The sequence below is a fragment of the Sphaerodactylus townsendi genome, linkage group LG08 (genome assembly GCF_021028975.2).
Source record: "Sphaerodactylus townsendi isolate TG3544 linkage group LG08, MPM_Stown_v2.3, whole genome shotgun sequence".
NCBI lineage: Eukaryota > Metazoa > Chordata > Lepidosauria > Squamata > Sphaerodactylidae > Sphaerodactylus > Sphaerodactylus townsendi.
Window position 1 is genome coordinate 13,707,240 of NC_059432.1, and position 19,837 is coordinate 13,727,076.

The window sequence follows — 19,837 nt, forward strand, 5'->3', positions numbered from 1 at the left end:
TGCCACAGGAGGTGGTGATGGCCACTAACCTGGATAGCTTTAAAAAAGGGCTTGGACAGATTTATGGAGGAGAAGTCGATCTATGGTTACCAATCTTGATCCTCCTTGATCTGAGATTGCAAATGCCTTAGCAGACCAGGTGCTCAGGAGCAGCAGCAGCAGAAGAAGGCCATTGCTTTCACATCCTGTACATGAGCTCCCAAAGGCACCTGGTGGGCCACTGCGAGTAGCAGAGTGCTGGACTAGATGGACTCTGGTCTGATCCAGCAGGCTTGTTCTTATGTTCACAAAGCAGTTTGACACAGTGGTCTTGCAGAATTTGTCCCACTCATTTCTGCCATTTTCTTAATATGCCAGGGTATTAATAGATCACACAGAGTTTTTGGTGGGGAGAGGGCTGGACAGCCAAGGGTGCTTCCTTCAAGTGGTGCTCAGGGCACATGTCCCGACTGTCCCACCCTGGATACGCCTCTGCCTTCCCCCCTGCATTTGTCCCGAGATTAGAGAACCCTTCGGCCAGAGTTAACAATGACCCTGGATGAAAAGGGGTATTAATATGTATTTCATAAATTATTTTAATAACATATTTGTTATGAAAGGACTGAAGGAATTCAAGGAGGGAATGGCTGTGGTCATAACAATAATGCTGTTTATGAGAAGAAAACCGTGTTGTCTGAAGGCTGATTGGCTTTGAGGCTGATCGGCTGATCGGCTTTGAGGCTTATTAGCTTTTTTGAACATACTTGTACAAACATTCTTTGTAGGAATATTTTGTTTTGCAAAATATGTATTGTAAAATTTATGTACCTTACCATGATATCTTAGCACCCATCACGCTAATGTTTTACACGGTTAATCCTTTAGATAATCAGATGCAAGGAAGTAGATGGATACGCCTCGGAGACCCATTCTCAGTTCTGTTTCGGACTTGAATGCATCTGCACAAATAATATAGTCAGCGAGTCACTGAATCCATTAATTACCCAACTTAATTGCTTGAGTGCTTCCAGCAATACTTAACTGTGATTGGTCTCTCAATTACATGACAGCGGATGGCTTGCAGTCAGTAGATGCAGCCTCTGGTGAAGTTAGTTATGTACTGTTTTATCCATGGCACTTTCAGTTTGTATAGTGGTAGAATCTTGTGCCAGCTTGTGAAAGTTTTAATTTACTATTTAGCTCCTCAAGCTGTGACTTCTCAGGGCTGGATGTTTAACTGAAGGTCTCCTGTGTACATAGGTGGGACCAGATGGCCCCTTTGAGGTATCTTCTAGCTTTATGTTTTTATGTCCATGGTTTTCATCATACGTTCATTACCTGATCCCAAGCTGGATTGCCAACCCCCTGCCCCCTGGTAAGTGACAGAGGGGAAAAAATAACATTTTAAACATGCTTGTTAGTCAACATCCCCATCTAGTATGAATGAAGTGGTTAAGAGCAGGTGGACTCTTATCTGGAGAACCGGATTTGATTCCCCACTCCTCCACATGAGCAGTAGACTCTCATCTGGTGAACCAGGCTTGTTTCCCCACTCCTACGTTCCTGCTGGGTGACCGTGGGCTAGTCATAATTTGTTCAGAACTCTTTCAGACCCACCTACCTCACAAGGTGTCTCTTGTGAGGTGAGGAAGGGAAAGTTGTTCCTAATCCACCTTAAGTCTTTTTACAGGAGAGCAAGGTGGGCCGTGGTGGGATCCAAAAATTTTAGTAATAGGTTCCCATGGTGGTGGGATTCAAACAGTGGCGTAGCTCCAATGGGGCTGGGCAGGGCATGACGGGGGCAGGGGCGGGCATTCTGGGGGCGGGGCATTAATAATTTCTCTGTTACTGTAAAAAACTCTTAGTGTAAAAAAATGTTTCTAATTTTCAGCTGGTATTTTTCTGTCCATAATTTAAACTCATTATAGCAAGTCCTATCGTTTACTGCCAACAGAAACAACTACTTCTCCTCTAATTGACTGGAAATCAAAAGAAGGATACTTTCCTTAAACAAGGAACTTTACCATATTTCTAAAACATGTTTTTAAAACAGCTCAATAGGGAGAATTATCCCGTTTTCTACCTTCGCTAACCAGCCACACAGGAAACAACAGGACTTTATGATTTTTGGACCTAATGGAATTTCTAACGGAAAAGCAGACCCAATTAGTAACCCCCCCCCTCGGCACACACAAATAATTAGTAACCCACTCTCGGAAACTGGTGAGAACCTGCTGGATCCCACCTCTGAAGGTGGGGTATAAATCTAAACACTTCTTCTTCATCATCATCCACCTGCTCTCACGCTGCTTGCAACCCTGCATACAGTTCAGAATAGCCATTTTCCGCAGGAGAAGTGATCTATGTAGCCTAGAGAGTAAATGTAATTATGGGAGATCTCCAGGTTGTACCTGAAGGTTGGCAGCTCCAATTCCAACAGTATATAAGTTTCCAAAATATAATTACTTTCTTTCTGGCTTATTTGGTGGACTTTATGTCATTGGGATGTGGAAATCGTTCTAGATCTCTAATAAACATCTTTTGAATGTATGTCAACGTAAATGTATTTTGACAAGCTCCTCAGTGAAGAACATAATTTCTCATTGACCAGGAGGAAGCGGCAGGGGAGAAAACAGGTGTATCCACCACAAAAGTGAAAGGCAGACGCACACATGAAAGTAGAGGGATCCCTTTTCAGTATGTCACACAATGTGTGTTGTTGCCGGGCATGAAAATTACAAGGAAAGGTTCTGCCTCCACCTTAGAGACAGTCCCTTCAACATATGCGTTTTCTACAAAATAGAAAATGAGCTGAAAAACACACGGAGGGGAAAAAAATAACTTTAAAAATACAGTATAGCTTTATTGTGTTGTTAAATATCTTGGTGAAACTTTTTGAAATAGTCAAGAATTCAGCTAGGACAGGGGTAGGGGCTGATGGGAATTGTAGTTCCTGAACATCTGGAGAGCCACAGGTTCCCTACCCCTGAGCTAGGACAATATTGATGTGTGCATAGATGGCAAAAGGGCTTACAGGTGGCAAAGATGGCAAAAGGGCTTACAGGTAGCAAAGCTTATTCCGCCCCGCCCCTCCCTACCCCGCCCCGCCCTTGGCCCCAAAAAATCTCATTGATCTCAAAGGTTCCACTGGATTTGAATCTGGGTTTACATACGTGGAGCTGTGGATCAGAGAAACTCTATTTAATATGTACCCACCATATCTATCAGTCTTTGCATGTCTCTTCCCCTCCCCCCTCCCCCCCCCCCGCCTGTGTAATAAATTAATTGATAGCCATATAATCCAGACAATTTGACACTTGGCCAGTCTGGACCAAGAAAGCCTATGACATTTTTTAAAAATCACTTAAGGAAGTGCTGATCAATTTAATTACATGACAGTTGCCTATTAATGACACAGGGCTCATCCTCACATGACCTAGACGTCTTCTCTTGCTGTTGATGGCCCTTTTCTCTCCCTCTGTTCAAGTTAATTACGTGACGGTCCTGTTTACCAAGGAGATGGCTTCCAAACAGCGTATGTGTTTGTGTCTCAGCTCCCAGGAAAGTAATGTGCTGTGCAATGAAGCACATCAGAGACCGTGGACAGCCTCTGGCGCGTGTCCAACTCGGTCCAACTGGAAGTGTTTCTTTGTGATTCTGCTTTCTTCTTCTCAGTGCTGCAGATCTTGCCATCTTTTATGTTTGTTTGTGCGCTTGGGATCCAGAGCAGCAACGAGGGGGATGAAGGGCCAGAGAGCCATGGACTCTGAAAGAGGGGAAAAGAAAAAGAAAACTGTGTATGTTTATAAAAGGGCCTGGTTGAATTCTAGTGAGCTTTGTGACAATTAGCAAACCTCTCTCCTGTTTTAAGGAATAAACAACTGTGTGTTTCTTTTTGGCTGTTTCTCTTTTCTGTGCCCCTTGATATTCTTTGAATGCTTTCTGAAGAACTGTGTAATTATCACTAAAATGGGATTGGTTTTCATAGTTGCTTTCTGCTAGGACTGTGAAAGCTACTTGAAAGAAAGGTTACCAGAAATCTGTTCCTTTACCAGAAGCAACATTTTAGACAATAGCTGGGGGTGATCTGTGTGTTACAGGAGACGCAAGACTGCAGCGGAAAAGAGGGTAACCGTGTCAAGGTGCCACCACCCTGAACCACCGTGGCACCTCCTGTGGAACAAAACATAGTGGTATTAACTGTTTCCTCGCCTGCAGACAAATGCAGCCTGGGGAAATATATGGTGTGATGATACCAGTCCAACCTTATAAGGGTTTGGGGGACAATTGGAAACAGGGATATCATTTTTCAGCAATAGTCCTGCATCTCCGCAGACAGGTATTTTCTACCCAGTAACCTGCAAACTTCCACTTCTCAGTCAGGACGATTCATTGCCTTGAATTACCCCTTTTAAAAAATCCTCATACTTTTCAGATGTTGCTGTTTAATGTTGCCATAATTCTCAATTTTACTGTCCACAGAGAGTGAAGAGATTTACCAGCGGCAGGTGCTGTCTATTTCCTGTATCGTCTTTGGCATAGTCATAGTGGGCATGATCTGTGCAGCGTTTTACTTCAAAACAAAGTAAGAGCCTTTGTCTAGTCTTTGTCCTGTCCTGATGCCTTTCCATTCATCAGTGTTTTTTTTCTCACTAGTTACTAAATCCATGGCATTATTCTGAAAGAGCGGAGCCCTGTTTCGTTTTAGTTTTTTCCTCGTATGTATTATTTACTTCTGGGCCAGCCTGCTGTTGGAGAAGTGACTGTACAAATGACTCCATCGTCTCTCTGACTGGCATTCATCACTTCTTTCATGGGTTATGACTTCAGGCATAGAAAAGTGGGGAGAACCAGTATGGTGTGCTGTAGTGGTTAAGAGCAGCAGACTCTAATCTGGAGAACCATGTTTGATTCCCCACTCCTCCACATGAGCGGTGGACTGTGAACTGGATTTCTTTTCCTGCTCCTCCACGTGAAGTCTGCTGGGTGACCTTGGGCTAGTCACAGTTCTCACAGAAGTCTCTCAGCCCCACCTACCTCGCTGTCAGGTCCATGCCTGTCAGTGCTTAGATGTCTTGCTGTGTGGGAATTGCAAATGTTTCCTGTAAATGCTTTCCGGTTTCCCTCTCCCCTCCCTGGCAATTCCCTGGCGCCAGCCCTCCTGCGGGAAGGTGCGAACATTCCCAGGTTTCTTGAAGCTCTGTAGTGCAAATGTTAAACACTTTGTGAAACACATTTGGTGGGAATCAAATGGGGGGGATTGAAAGATATAATCGCTGGATCTAAGCGGGAGAGCTTAGATTCAGCTTTCTCTGTTACTCTATGCGTTGTAGAAATAAACTGCTTTAGGACTTTCCTACAGTCTCTGTTATTTCCACGTTCGAGAGCCTGACACTCGCAAGGTGTCTGTTGTGGGGAGAAGAAGGGAAGCGGTTTATGTTTTGAGACTCCTTACAGGAGAGAAAGGAGGGGGTATAAATATACATTCCTCCTCTTCTTGATCTCAACCAAGGATAGCCCTGCTTGACAGAAAGATATTTTCTTACCATATTGCCATCTCCCTTGATATAGGCCTAAGATACCACAAATATTATGAAATCAGTTTTGTGTAAATTGCAAAGTAATAGAAGCAAAGAACAATTATTGTAACACTCAGAGAGCTTGTTGTTTGCTTGATGGGTTAAAGGATTCTCCAGGTGAGCTGGAAATTCGCATGGACAACGCTTACCTCAGTCTATGGCTGACCTGTAACGATGAAGATTTATTTATTTATTTATAATTTATACCCCACTAGCATCTCTAGATGGCGTACACAGGTTAAAATCAATAAAAATCACAATTAAAAACATCATAAATAAAATATAACAATTAAAACAACAATAAAAATAACATCAAAATAACTCCTATCCCTACATCCAGATTAGCAACTGTAAAGTATGCTGCATTTTAATGGGATGGGGTTATTAGTAGTATGCTGCGTTTTAATAGGATGGGGTTATTTTATATAGAGTCAAAAATTAACTAATATTTAATGGTTTTTAGCCTTTGATCTATGTGCTCTATTTCTGTTTCATTGTTCACCCCCCTGAGCCCTTCGGGGGAGGGCGGTATAGAAATATAACCAATAAATAAATAAATAATAAATAAATAAATAAAGGGGGTTTCCAGGGAGACTAACCAACTGCCTGGTCTTCGCCATACACCTAAACCTATAAAGGGTAGACATATGGCAAACCTCCAAGTAGAGATTATTCCAAATCCTAGGGGGCAATCAGAAAGAATTGAGTTGACATCACCATCTCCAGGACTTTGCCCCCAAATTTGATGTTGGCCACTAGCACCATAGGTTCCAAAAAGGGCCCCTTCCAACAGTGGTAACCACCATCTTTTTCAGAACCACTGGCCCTCCCCCTTCATCAAAAATAGTTTACCACAGTGATGGCGAACCTATGGCACGGGTGCCAGAGGTGGCACTTGGATCCCTCTCTGTGGGCACACACACACAGAATTGGTCATGTGGGGGTGGAAAATCACCCCCCCCACACACACACACACACATCTAAGCTGGCCTAGGCCACTGAGCACGATGTGCACGCACCATGATGAGCAGGGAGGACTCGGCTGGCAGGCCTGGTGCCTGTGCTCCGAGTGACTGCTGCGCTGCCCGAGGGCAGGGGGTGCAGAGGAGGCAGAGATGCTAGAGAGGCTCAGAGCGTCTGCTGGGACTTGCTGGAGGCTTCAGCAGGCTGGCCCCTGCTCGAGCTGGTGGGGTGGAAGAAGAGGGAGCCAACCATTTTTTTCTAAATTAAAACCTCAGCATTCAGGTTAAATTTCCGGGTTGGCACTTTGCGATAAATAAGTGGGGTTTGGGTTGCAATTTGGGCACTCGGTCTCAAAAAGGTTCACCATCACTGGTTTACCACTTCCTGAACCCACTGGGCCAGCCTCTCTCTCCCGCTCCAACTAGTTTTTATCAGCCAGGATGGACTAAGGTCTAAGGGACTAGTAGTAAGCCCTATCCCTGCTTGCAACTTGGACCTCAGAAACTAAAATTGGTCTAATAAAATCAGAGTAGATGATGCTCTGGACACCTGTACAGGATGCTGTTCATTGGTGGAGTCCAATCCCAAACAGATCTGAATAAATTTATCCCAAAAGTGAGCAGCAAAATCATCACAGCAGATGCCAGTGGGCACCTCGACCACAGTCCTTCAACTGTTAACCACCGCAAATAACTGTGCTGGGTGTGATTGAAAATACATTCCCAGAATGGATGTAAATAAATAGGGGTACAGTTCACCAGAAACCTCTCCTGAAGTAACGCTCACAAAATCACATTTAAAATGAATTTTGAAGTGATTCTGGTGATCCGAATATTCTGGAAGTGAGAAAAAAAATTGAATTGGGTATCTTTGGGATTGCTAGGTTTGGCCAGTGTCTTGTGGTTCATCTATACGGAAATTTAAAATAAATTTTGACAGAACCCATTCATAAGAACATAAGAACTAGCCTGCTGGATCAGACCAGAGTCCATCTAGTCCAGCTCTTCTACTCGCAGTGGCCCACCAGGTGCCTTTGGGAGCTCATGTGCAGGATGTGAAAGCAATGGCCTTCTGCTGCTGCTGCTGCTCCTGAGCACGTGGTCTGCTAAGGCATTTGCAATCAGAGATCAAGGAGGATCAAGATTGGGAGCCATAGATCGACTTCTCCTCCATAAATCTGTCCAAGCCCTTTTTAAAGCTATCCAGGTTAGTGGCCATCACCACCTCCTGTGGCAGCATATTCCAAACACCATTCACCAATTCAAAATTCTACTATATTCAGGATGAAGGAAGAGAGGGAGTTGCTTCTCCCTACACAGAGACGGAGTGCTCACAAGGACATGTGATGTCACATGTCTCCAGGTGTATGCCAGCTGGTCACGTGATGGGTGGAGAATCGCTCCCCATGCCCCTCCCCTCAGGCTTGCCCCCCAGGCTGCTCCTTCAGCTATGGAGCCTCCGTCAGCCAAAGGAGCAACCTGGCGTGGCCACCACCAGGCGCCCCTCGACCCTACCCCGCCAGGCTGCTCATTCATCCAGCGGAGGCTCCACTGACTGAAAGAGCAGCCTGATTGGACAGGGTTGAGGGGTGGCCCACGATAAGCTCTCACCGGATAAGGTAAGTGGGGCATGGGGGTGGGGGTGGGGCAGCCAGAGCAGGTGTTGCTCCAGGTGCCATCCCCCTCCCCCCCACACACGTTTCTGTCCTTACATGATGTCCCTGTTTGGTTGTATAACTGCTTTGCAGATTGTTCCTCACCTTAACAAAGAGAGGTCTAGTTGAGCAATACACTGCAAGTCTGAGATGACTTTCTCTCTCCAGTCCTGTTAGCCTGGACACGATCAGCACTTTAAATATATGAACTGTCTATTAATGATGCACTAGAGCTAACAGACAAAAGGTAATGAATTTTAAAACTGTGTAATGTTCTCTCTGATGGTATCAGTTTTGTAATCTCAAGATCCAGCGTGTTAGAGCTAATAGTCATGCAGTTTTTGGACAGCTGTATTATCTTTTTTTTCTGTTTTGTCTCTGTTCTTTGCTTTTCTTTTTTCTGCTTCACATTCCTTTTTTGTCTGTTAACTATATTGAGAAAATGGGAAAATATTATTTTAACAAGCACTTTAAATATACGTTTCTGGGCGGCAGAATAATGAGATTAAGAGATCTAAGGGTTGAACTGGATAACTTGATGAAAATGATGCCCCTGGCCATTTACCCACTGCCAGCATTTCCCACCCTCACCCCTTTCTGGCACGAAAAATCACATCAGAAGTTCTCTCACTCTCCCCGCATAAAGCAAGAAGCACACATGGGGCAAGAAGCATGTCGGGACAAGATTTTTTGCCCCAATGTGCCTCCTCTCTCAGCGTGCTGCAAAAATGAAGTTCATCAGACAAGTTCATCAGTCCCAAGATCACGACAGGAAAAGCCCCCTGGGTTGAACTGCCTATCACACAGATAACGGGAGGAGCAGATCTTGTATTCTATACATACATATACAATAAATGAATCACACTAGGAGAGCCCTTTTGCCTACACTATTAGCATTTCAAAGGGGTCCTCTTAGTTATATCTAAAGTACTCCTGCCAGTCCAACAGGGGCAAAAGTTTAAATTCTTGTTGTTTTCTTGCAAACTCCCCCTCCTTTTTGTCCTGGCATCCGATAACTCAAAAGAACCTGTCTCTTGCTCCAACATTAGACTTCCAACGTTTAAACACACACACACCCAAACCCAAAGTCCTTCTGATCATTCAGAAATGGTGACCAGAGGAGTGGGGAAAACTGCTATCGGTTGAGCTGGGGAAGGCAGGAAGGCGGAACAAAATCCAGATTAAGAATTATGCTTCCTGTTTAGCTGTTTTGCTTCACGGGGAAAAACAAAGCATCAGGAAAGGTCACATTTCGCCAGCATTTGGACGCCTCACAGCTTCTCTGCTCTGCCTCATGGTGGCTTTGGAAAGGGTAAAAAAATACATACAGGAAAGTCTATGGTGAAGGATAGATAAGCTCGCTGCAAGACAGAATGCAAGTACATAAATGGCCAGAGACTAGAATTCAGAAAGCAGAAATGTTTTTTTAATCCCAGCAAACAAAAAGACTTTAATCCAAAGCAATGAATGCATATGGCTTGCTAATCACCTGGAAACGCACTTTTGAAATGAAGATCAGAAGCAGGCTGTAGATATGGCCTCAGGATTTGCCATTTATCTGAATCTCTTGGGGACACTTACTGTAGGTCTCAAACATATGTTTATTAACAGCCTTTAAAATCATGCCTTGCTCTTGAATAACACAGACAGGCTCTCGTTCTGGAATCCTGACCTTTTCTGTGTTAGCAAACAGAACAAATGAGGTGTTCAAAGATGTATAAAATGTTTATTGATTTTTAAAAAACACCAAAACGTTTTCAGGGTGATGCAAAGTGTGTCCAAAGTGTGTCACTAGTGTCCTTTGTAGGATGCATGCTAACACTCTTTAGAGCAGCAGAGGATAGACTTTGTTAACAGTGAGCTACCAATCACAAAATGGCAGCTTGACAGGTAAAACAGAAACAAAATGGCAGCTCGTAAAAGAACTGTAGTGTTTTGGAATAGGTCCACAGTGCTTGGATGGAGTAACCTTGACTCCCCTGTTTTCCCAAAACAAAATACTATCACCCCAAATGTTACCTTTCTGTGTGTCTGTGTACATGTATATAAAGTGCCATCAAGTCACAGCTAGCAAGGCAAGTGATTAAGCACAGGTGGTTTCCAATTTCCTTCCTCTGCAGTGACTTCCTTGGTGGTTTCCAAACCACGTACTGATCCTGCTTAGCTACCAAGATCTAATAAGATCAGGCTATCCCATGCTGCATTATGACCTTCCCCTTTCCCTGCAGGGTGGAAAAATACAGTAACCACTATGATTTCCCTGGAAGAAGCAAATAACTGCATTGATGCAGGGAGGAAAGAGTCAACAGCATGCTCTTTGTTCATCCATATCAGGATGGCATACCATGTGTGCATGTGGAAGAGGAAAAGTGCGGGAAAGTCTGATTCTTTGGTTTTTTCTGCAGAAGAGAAGTGACATTCCTGTAGTCATGTTAAAAGGGAAGGATAAGAACATGATTGTAATGGCACTGGAAGAATGGCAGAAAATTACTTTTAACTGCTTAAAGACTGATTGGTCATTCCCAAAAGACCTTCCACTAACTTCTGGTTTAGAAGGTCAAGGTACACACACACACACACACACACACACACACACACACACACACACACACACACACACACACCCCTCTTCTTTCTCCATTTCTTCTTCTCCCCTTTCTTGTTCTGTTTATGGAAACTAAGGGTGATTCCCCACTGGCAGAGTCGACCTAGGTTCGACCTAGGTTCATCCCAGCAACTCCCCACTGCCGCTGAGTTTGACCTGGGTTCGTTTAAGCTTTGCCCCCCTCAGAACTGGAATTTCTGATTCCAGTTCTGAGGTACAGCTTTTTCCTCGAACCTAGATCGAACTCAGTTGGAAGCTAGACAGTGGGGAATTGTCCGTGGCGACTCTCCCATTCAGCCAATCAAGAGCTGTGTTTTGGGCATGTGTAGAGTCGTGGCAGGAAAGTGCACCTTTTAAAATTTTAACTGCTATTTTTGAAGCTACGATGATGCGACCACGGTCTTAGTAGTTAAATCTACGTATCTACATTTTGGCGCCAATTCTACATAGCTGTGATGTATAAAAACTAAAAAAAAGGACACACTCTCACATTTCCCACCATAAATTAAGAGCCAATCGGGAACGAGGAGTGAAAGAGGTACCGAAGATGATCCCGCCCTCTGAGCTCAGTTCCAGTTGAACTCAGTTGCTGTGGGGAGTGACGAGAGTCGACCCTAGGTCAATACCAGTTAAAGGAACCATGTCGAACCTAGGTCAACTCTGCAGTGGGGAATCACCCCAAGAGTAATCTTGGTATCATTCCAACACCTCACATTCTTCTGACTCAGAGTGGTGAGTGAATGAATTTGTATGCCATGTGCCATCACAAACACATCAGTGGTTATATCCAAGCAATATAGGTATACATGATAAATTAAAATATACAACATTGGCTTACGTATACAGCAACATTAGGTAAAATATACAACAATATGCCAAATAAAACTTAACAACCAATAGAATCAGGTCTGAAAAACTGCTCTCTTGGCAGCCATAATAGACCCTATTTTCTTTGCTGCCAGGGTGTATAGAGATATTCTTTGAGAAACACAGTCATCAGAGTCTGATAACAACAATATTAGTTTCTCAGCATTTTGAATGTATATTTAAACCAGAAACCGTTCTAGGAAGAGATTTAACCCTGGGATCTCTATACTATATACAATCAAATATATAATGGGGTAAGTCCCCCAGCAATACCAATTTTTTTTATCCTTTCTCTTTTGTCTTCTCATGATTGGCATTGAGAGCTTCTTTCTTGCAGTACAAAACCTGTTGCTGCAACAGCCTTCCCAAACCAGTTTTAGTAAGGGAGGTTATGCCTATGTCATCCCCAAAGAATCGAAATTTTGTCACGTTCAAGTAAAGAACAAATTGTGGACCTGGAAGTCTCTCGACGGTGTCATTTATAAACAAATAGCAAGGGGACCAATAAACACCCCTGCTTCACTCCATTACAAATTGGAATATTATTGGTTAAGAAGCCAGATATTCCCACTTTAATTTGAGCACGGATGTCTGTAAATCAGAGCAGTGAGAAGAAGAAGATGAAGATGAAGAAGAGTTTGGATTTATACCCTGATTTTTTTTTCCTGTAAGGAGACTCAAGGCAGCTTACAAACTCCTTTCCTTTTCTCACCTCATAACAGACACCCTGTGAGGTAGGTGGGGCAGAGAGAGTTTGGAGAGAACTGTTGGCCCATGGTCACCCAGCAGGCTTCATGTGTAGGGGCAGGGAAACAAATCCAGCTCACCAGATCAGAATCCTCCATATGAGCAGTGGGGAATCAAACCCAGTTCTCCAGGTTAGAGTCCACAACTCTTAACCACTACACCACGCATTTGATGGGATGTTGTTTGAGGACATCTCATAGTAATGTCCTGTGATCCAACCCATCATTAATTCCATTGAAGACTCAGTGATTGCAATGGGAGAGACTTCAACATAAAATTAACTTTTCCCAAGACAATAAACAGAGTGAGTACAATGACCTAAACACATTATATAGGAGTGCTTATCTCTGACTGCATTTATGCTTGCTCAAATTAACACTGGCCTTCAACAGAAGGGGCATATGTCATGCCTTCTCCTATCTCCATAAGAAGTCATTGTCTAGACACCTCGAGAATCACATTATTTTTGTTCTTTATTTATGTCTTCATTTCATGTACACTTTTAGAGGATTACTCCAAAGCCTGACCTATTCTTGTGCATAATGCATAGTTGTGGCACAGCATGTGTAACTGCTATCTGTTCCTGGCAGTACAGTTCTGAATATCTTTGTGCTTTGAAAACTCAGGTCCGTTATGTACATTCTTCAAAATCTTTATCAAGTTTGACATTTTTCACTCCATTAGACCGGCTCCATCTACCAGCTCAAATCAAACCTCTCTCTGACCCCCTTCATCCTTGCTGTGCACAACTTATGAACCGCAGATCTCTGCCTGGCCATCTTCTCACTTTCTAATCAACAAACCAAGAATGAAGTCACACAAAACACAGAGGCACACATCATACGTGGCAGATTATGGATTAAGTAGGCCAAGCCATGCCATGATAAAATCTCCCACATGCACAATGTGCACAATGTGAGCTGCTGCAATAGCAACGGCTAAAGATTTTCAGCCATAATCTGGCAGGATAGATCTCAAAATGGCCTTTCCAGAGAAATGGAACTTCTGTCTTGAGAAATAGAACTTCCATCTTAATAGAGTTTTGGTCTTAAGAGGAATTGTATCTCCAAAGTGTATTTGACAAAACGAGTTTTGACTTTCTAAAATTTATACCCTGAAAATCTTTTCTTGAGCTCCAAAGGCAAACAAATGAGACATGAAACTGAAATCAACCATTTCTTTCATTCTACCCACTTGTGTTGGCATAGACAGCTTTCCACTGGCTTGAAATGCTTCATCGTGCAAAATGGGAAGCTAACTAGTTCTCAGAGGCAGGCGGATCAGTATTTGTAGCACTAGAGGGCTGGATGGGAACAGGAAATCTGACTTCTATTCTCGGTCTCAGAAAAAAAAGTTAGTATGGTCAGTTGAGGTGCAGCAGTGAAGAAAATTTTATGCTTCCATAAATATAGTTCTGAACGAATATGAGGATTATCATTCATTGCCTTGGTCATAGAATGCTTGGTTGTAGAAGATGCTATCAGAATCAGGTTTGACCCAATGAATAGTGTCATATGTTTTGCATCCTTGGGATTCCAACCCATTTGAAAGTAAAATACCTTTTGATATTCAGTCCTATATCAAAGTCCATATTTAATAATGCAAAAGAAAAATCCCATCAAATGCGTGGTGTAGTGGTTAAGAGTAGTGGACTCTAACCTGGAGAACTGGGTTTGATTCCCCACTCCTCCATATGAGCAGTGGATTCTGACCTGGTGAGCTGGATTTGTTTCCCCGCCCGTACACATGAAGCCTGCTGGGTGACCTTGGGCCAACAGTTCTCTCCAAACTCTCTCTGCCCCACTTACCTCACAAGGTGTCTGTTGAGGGGTGAGGAAGGGAAAGGAGTTTCCACCACAGAACTCAACATGTGATACCGTCTTGGCAGTGGTGAGATCCAAACATTTTAAGAACAGGTCTCGATGGTGGTGGGATTCAAACAGTGGCACTGCCACACACACGCACTTCCAGTCCCTATTGGGCAGGGAGGTTGCTTTAGTAGCCCCTTCTCGGCACTCAGAAAAAATTAGTAACCACTTCTAGAGAAGTGGTGAGAACTGGTTGGATTCCACCTCTGCGTCTTGATCGTGGAATGCTTGGTTGTAGAAGATGCTATCGGAATCAGGTTTGACCCAATGAATAGTTTCACATGTTTTGCATCCTTGGGATTCCAACCCATTTGAAAGTAAAAATACCTTTTGATATTCAGTCCTATATCAAAGTCCATATTTAATAATAAGACCAAGACAGTATCACATGTTGAGTTCTGTGGTCGAGGAATATAGAACCCTACTAACATCTTTTTTTTTCTGAGAAACTATAGAGATGTGCATTCCCCCACCCCACTGGCATGTCTGTGTTTTTGACTTCCCTCAAGATTCCGTCATGTGAAGGGCCTTAATTCAGAACCACATCACATCGTTGGCATGGGTGAAGTCTTGGACTCTGTCCATGACGTCTCCAATTAGAATGGGCGGCACGGATCAAATCAGTTTCATGCAGTCATCCGTTTCATTTGAACAGAATTTTTAAAAAGAGAGTTGGAATCCCAAGGCTGCAAACCATGGGTAAAATCTGATGCTGATAACATCTTGAGCTGGATTGCTCATCTTCAGGGAAGTTATATATTTTGATTCTTAAGAGGAATACATTTTTTCCCCTCGTTGATTTACCGGATTCTCCAGACCCTTTTCAAAATGGCCTTGACTGGTGGATTGTTACAATAGAGATAAGAATTCGTTCTGTGTTTTGTACTGGTAGTAATTCCATTGCTTTGAGGTGTCATCCTTTTTCAGAAGAAAGGGACCATGGCTCAGTGGAAGAACAGGGCTTGTACAGTAAAAGTCCTGGGACCATTTTGGCTTGCCATGTGGCTTGCTCAAGACTATCTTGGGAGTCAGGATTTGAAAAATCCCCTATAGTAGACCCATCTTTCTAGATCACCAGGGTGCCCCTGGTTTAGGGAACGGCTAAGCGTCTGACCAGAAATGCTACATTTGATTCAAAACTGATCTTGAACCAAGGACAACTAGCCCTAGAAACCTTACAAGATCCCGTGTCCAAAATCAATAACCTCCAATTTGCCTCAGGAAATAAATCCTGAAGAGGTGGAAGTCTGCCAACCTAGAAGAATTCCACACAGCACAAATATAATGTCTTTAGTTATAAAAGGTGTTTTAGGGAAAAAACTTTGCACAGCTCTCTTCCCCAAAACAAGTTCAGCTCATTTTATTTTTCTCAACCTGGGTTTTTCAAAGATTGCTATACTTTTCTTTGCAACCTGAATTGAAGACAGGGAATGCTTTATTTCTCTTGCTCAAACCTCTTACTTTCATTTTTGCCGCTCGCACCCACCATTTTGTGCGATGCAGCAGATTCTCTGCGAAGACTCCCAACAGAGGTTTCCTCTCCTTGCGGCTCATCTGTGGGCAATTTCTCCGTAAAAAGTAGATATATAAAGTTTGTTTAGCCTGACAATACCAAGCACATGTCGTTTTTCCTTATTTGTTGTTTTGAGGGGGATGTCTGTGAAGCGACAGTGACGCAATGAGAGAAGCTGCAATATGTGCATATTTAGGTTGCCGTAGCTTTGCAGACATCCCTCTAAAAAAAGAAGGAATAACATGTGTGTGGGATCGCTAGGCTAAACAAACCTTATTCATCTACTTTTTTTACAGTGAAATTGCCTGCGGAGGAGATGCAAGCAGAGGAAACCTCCGTGGGAAACCTTCACCAAAAGGCAAAGGCAGGAGAATCTTTGCAGCAGCATGCAAAATGGTGAGCGCAATGATGAAATGGACAAGAACTCCATGCACCAGGCAGGAAAAAAGATCCAGTTTGGCTGGCAATGCTTGTGGGAACACAAAATGCCCAAACAGATCTTTTTATAATGTCCTAAAGATGTAATATTTATGTTGTGTGGAATCCAGCCTAGATACAGTCACCACAGCATTCCAGGATCAATAGTCACATAAAATAGCAATATGGTTGGTATCCCAGATGGAAATAGTTCTCAGTTCCATAGAGGAACACCATGAACTTCATATGGAAGTTAGCTGTGGTGGATGACTGAAATACTCTGGGATATTTGAATAAATAGGGGTTTCTCTAGAACAGGTTCACTGGCCTTAAGCAAGTGATTATTCCTTTAACTTTGTATCTCTTTTGTGGTAATAATATTGGCCTACCTCAAAAACTGGTTGTAAATTGATGTGTTAACAGTTTTGAATATTTCATGGAAATGGGTTACGTCTCATTGGAACCCTCTGTTGACAGAAGGATTTCTGACAGCAGAGTACAACGTTTTTCCTTTCCTTTCCCTCCTGCCTCATACCCCCAAACGTCCCTTGTAATGCTATTCTTGAGGAACTGGGAACCCCCAAGAACAATATGACTGGGTGTCAGAGATCACCTGTGGGAGGGATTGGCAGACATCCCTTTGTGGTCTCAGAAATGATTGGCAGGATCTAACCCACCGTCTACTCTACAAACTGATATGAGGACCTGCTTTGATTAGCTCATGGCTATTCTACCTAAGAGATTGAATTTTGAATCAGGAATCTTTGGCCCTTTCCGCACGGGCAGATTATGGCGCCCTAGGGATGGCAAAAACGCCATCCCCAGGGAGCCATTCGCACAGGGGGTGCAGCTGCTTCGCAGCCGCACCGCCCTCGCCCTGCCCGAGCAGCACGAAGCCACCGTTTCCCAACCTTGCTTGGGAAGCAAGGTTTATGGGAAACGGCGGCTTGGAGCCGCTGCCGTGCGAACAGCAGTGGCTCCAAGGCACCCTCCCCCCTTCTGCTCTCTACCTACCATGTCCATGGCCGTCTGGCGTGTCGCCGAGGCCTGGGGACATGCCCCCCTGCCCTGCGACGCCGGAGCACTCGCGCAGGGCAAGGGAGGCATGTCCCCAGGCCTCGACTGTAGCGCAGGGCGGTAAGGGCTATCGTAGCCGTCGGCTGTGATAAGCTCCGTGGCGCCATCTTCCCAGCTGTTTCTGGGACCGTTCATGCGAACGGTCCCAGGGGGGTTGGGTCAGCGTGGAATACGCCGATCCAACCCCCATCGTCGCCGTGCAGAAACGGCCACTGCTTCAGAGTTGGGTCACCTACAGTATATACACACTCTATGGTATACAGTATAAACCATTGCGAGGACAGTTGGTCACATTTCCAGTTGTTCAGGAATCCTGACGTGCAGCAATAACCTTTTAGCCCAAATCAATCAATATATTCATGGCTCAGAATTCTTATTCAGGAATGAACTAGGAATCACAAAGTATTTCTGAGCATAAACAGAATGTTTTCCCCTTCCCCACTGCACAACAGACATTTACCTCTGATTAATTTCATAAAGGTTTAACACATATTTTCTTCCTTTGTAGATGAATGCTGGCAAATTACATTAATCTGTCGGCATTCACTGGCATATCTCTTAGTTTTTCGTCTGGGACTGTCAACATTTGCATGTAAATGTACCAAATTTTGGACATTCGAAATTAGTAAACTCTTTAGTGAACTGTAAACATATTTTGGATTGATTGATTCAATCACTTGGGCTCAAGGTGCAAATTATAAAGAGGTTTGTTTTTTAGAAAAGCAAAAAAATCAGCTTAGGTGATTTGGGGTAGTGAAATGATGAACACAAAGAAAATTCTCCCGTAATGTGTTTTTTTTCTGGTAGCTTTTTTAAAAAGTCCAAAACTATCATTTTCAAGCTGCTTTCCTCTTACCACAGGGAAATATGAGGTCCAATTATTGAAAAAGTAGCTTAGGGAAGGGGATTTGAGATGAAAACTGGCCAGACTGAAGACAATTAAGCAATTCTTCACTTGCTCTTCCTCCACCCCAATCTGGAGCATGTCTAGGCACCTGTCTTCTGAAAATGACTGCAGAGATCCTACACTGGGGGATCACAGATTCTGGGTTCCCATGGGGTGAGGATCTTGCTTTACCAGTTTTCATTTCCCACCCCCCAATCCAGCAGCCAGAGGGGGGGGGGAATTATTTATTTATTTATTTGTCAGATTTGTATACCGCCCTTCTCCCGAAGGGCTCTGGGCGGGAAACAACAAAATAAACAGCAGACAAATAGAGCACAAAATAAAATGAGATTATAAATAAATAATCCTGCATGTGAGCTCCCAAAGGCACCTGATGGGCCACTGCGAGTAGCAGAGAGCTGGACTAGATCAGTGGTGGCGAACCTATGGTACGGGTGCCAGAGGTGGCACTCAGAGGCCTCTCTGTGGGCACTCGCACACAGAGTTCATCATGTGGGAGAGGGGTGGAAAATCACACACACACACACATCTAGGCTGGCCTGGGCATGATCCTTTACCTGGGAGTAAGCTCGGTTGCTGACAAGGGGGCTTGCTTCTGAGTTAACCCTCCTAGGATCGTGATTCACCCATTTGAAGCGTTGCACGGTTACTTCACCAAGCTTACTCCTGAGTATTGCGTGCCTCGGAGCCAACTGTTTTTTCTAACCTAAACCCTCAGCATTCAGGTTAAATTGCTGGGTTGGCACTTTGTGATAAATAAGTGGGTTTTCGGTTGCAATTTGGGCACTAGGTCTCGAAAAGGTTCACCATCACTGGACTAGATGGACTTTGGTCTGATCCAGCTGGCTAGTTCTTATGTTATTATGTTCTTATGTTCTTAATAATAGGCTCCATGAGTCATAAAATCACTAAAACCCAATAAATACAACAATACATACAAACTTCCCAGCGTCCGACATTAAAATTTTCAGGAAAAAAAAACCCTCCCCAAAGAGGGGGAAGAACGGCGTGTTGCATAGATGTTAAAAGCCCCAGGATGCAAGCAGGACAGGAAGGGGGCACACCAATCAGCAGGGCCCCCCCCAAGCCCCTGGCAATTGTCACAACGTTACATCATTTCCAGAGAAAACCTGTTAAGTGTCGTCTGTCTGCTCTAGGAATTTCCGGAAACTCTATGTTAAATTTAGAATTTCTGGTAATTCCTAGAATAGACAGATGGCACTTCTGGTTTTCTTCCATCCCATCAACAGCACCCCTCCCATTTCCCTATCCCCATCTCCCACCAGTAACCAGTTGATGACTAGCAACCATATGGAGAACATAAGAACATAAGAACTAGCCTGCTGGATCAGACCAGAGTCCATCTAGTCCAGCACTCTGCTACTCGCAGTGGCCCACCAGGTGCCTTTGGGAGCTCACGTGCAGGATGTGAAAGCAATGGCCTTCTGCTGCTGCTGCTCCTGAGCACCTGGTCTGCTAAGACATTTGCAATCTCAGATCAAGAAGGATCAAGATTGGGAGCCATAGATCGACTTCTCCTCCATAAATCTGTCCAAGCCCTTTTTAAAGCTATCCAGGTTAGTGGCCATCACCACCACCTGTGGCAGCATATTCCAAACACCAATCACACGTTGCGTGAAGAAGTGTTTCCTTTTATTAGT

The 19,837-nt window shown here is 43.8% G+C and overlaps 1 protein-coding gene across 2 annotated transcripts in view; it reads left to right on the plus strand.

Moving 5' to 3' along the window:
* The window catches only part of LOC125438359 (pro-neuregulin-3, membrane-bound isoform-like), a 136,795-nt gene that overhangs the window by 74,000 nt on the left and 42,958 nt on the right, over positions 1–19,837 (plus strand). For both annotated transcript variants that reach the window (XM_048506777.1, XM_048506778.1), the window contains exon 2: positions 4,462–4,564. In XM_048506777.1, coding sequence (XP_048362734.1) covers positions 4,462–4,564 — 103 coding nt within the window. The remainder of the gene's footprint in view (positions 1–4,461; positions 4,565–19,837) is intronic.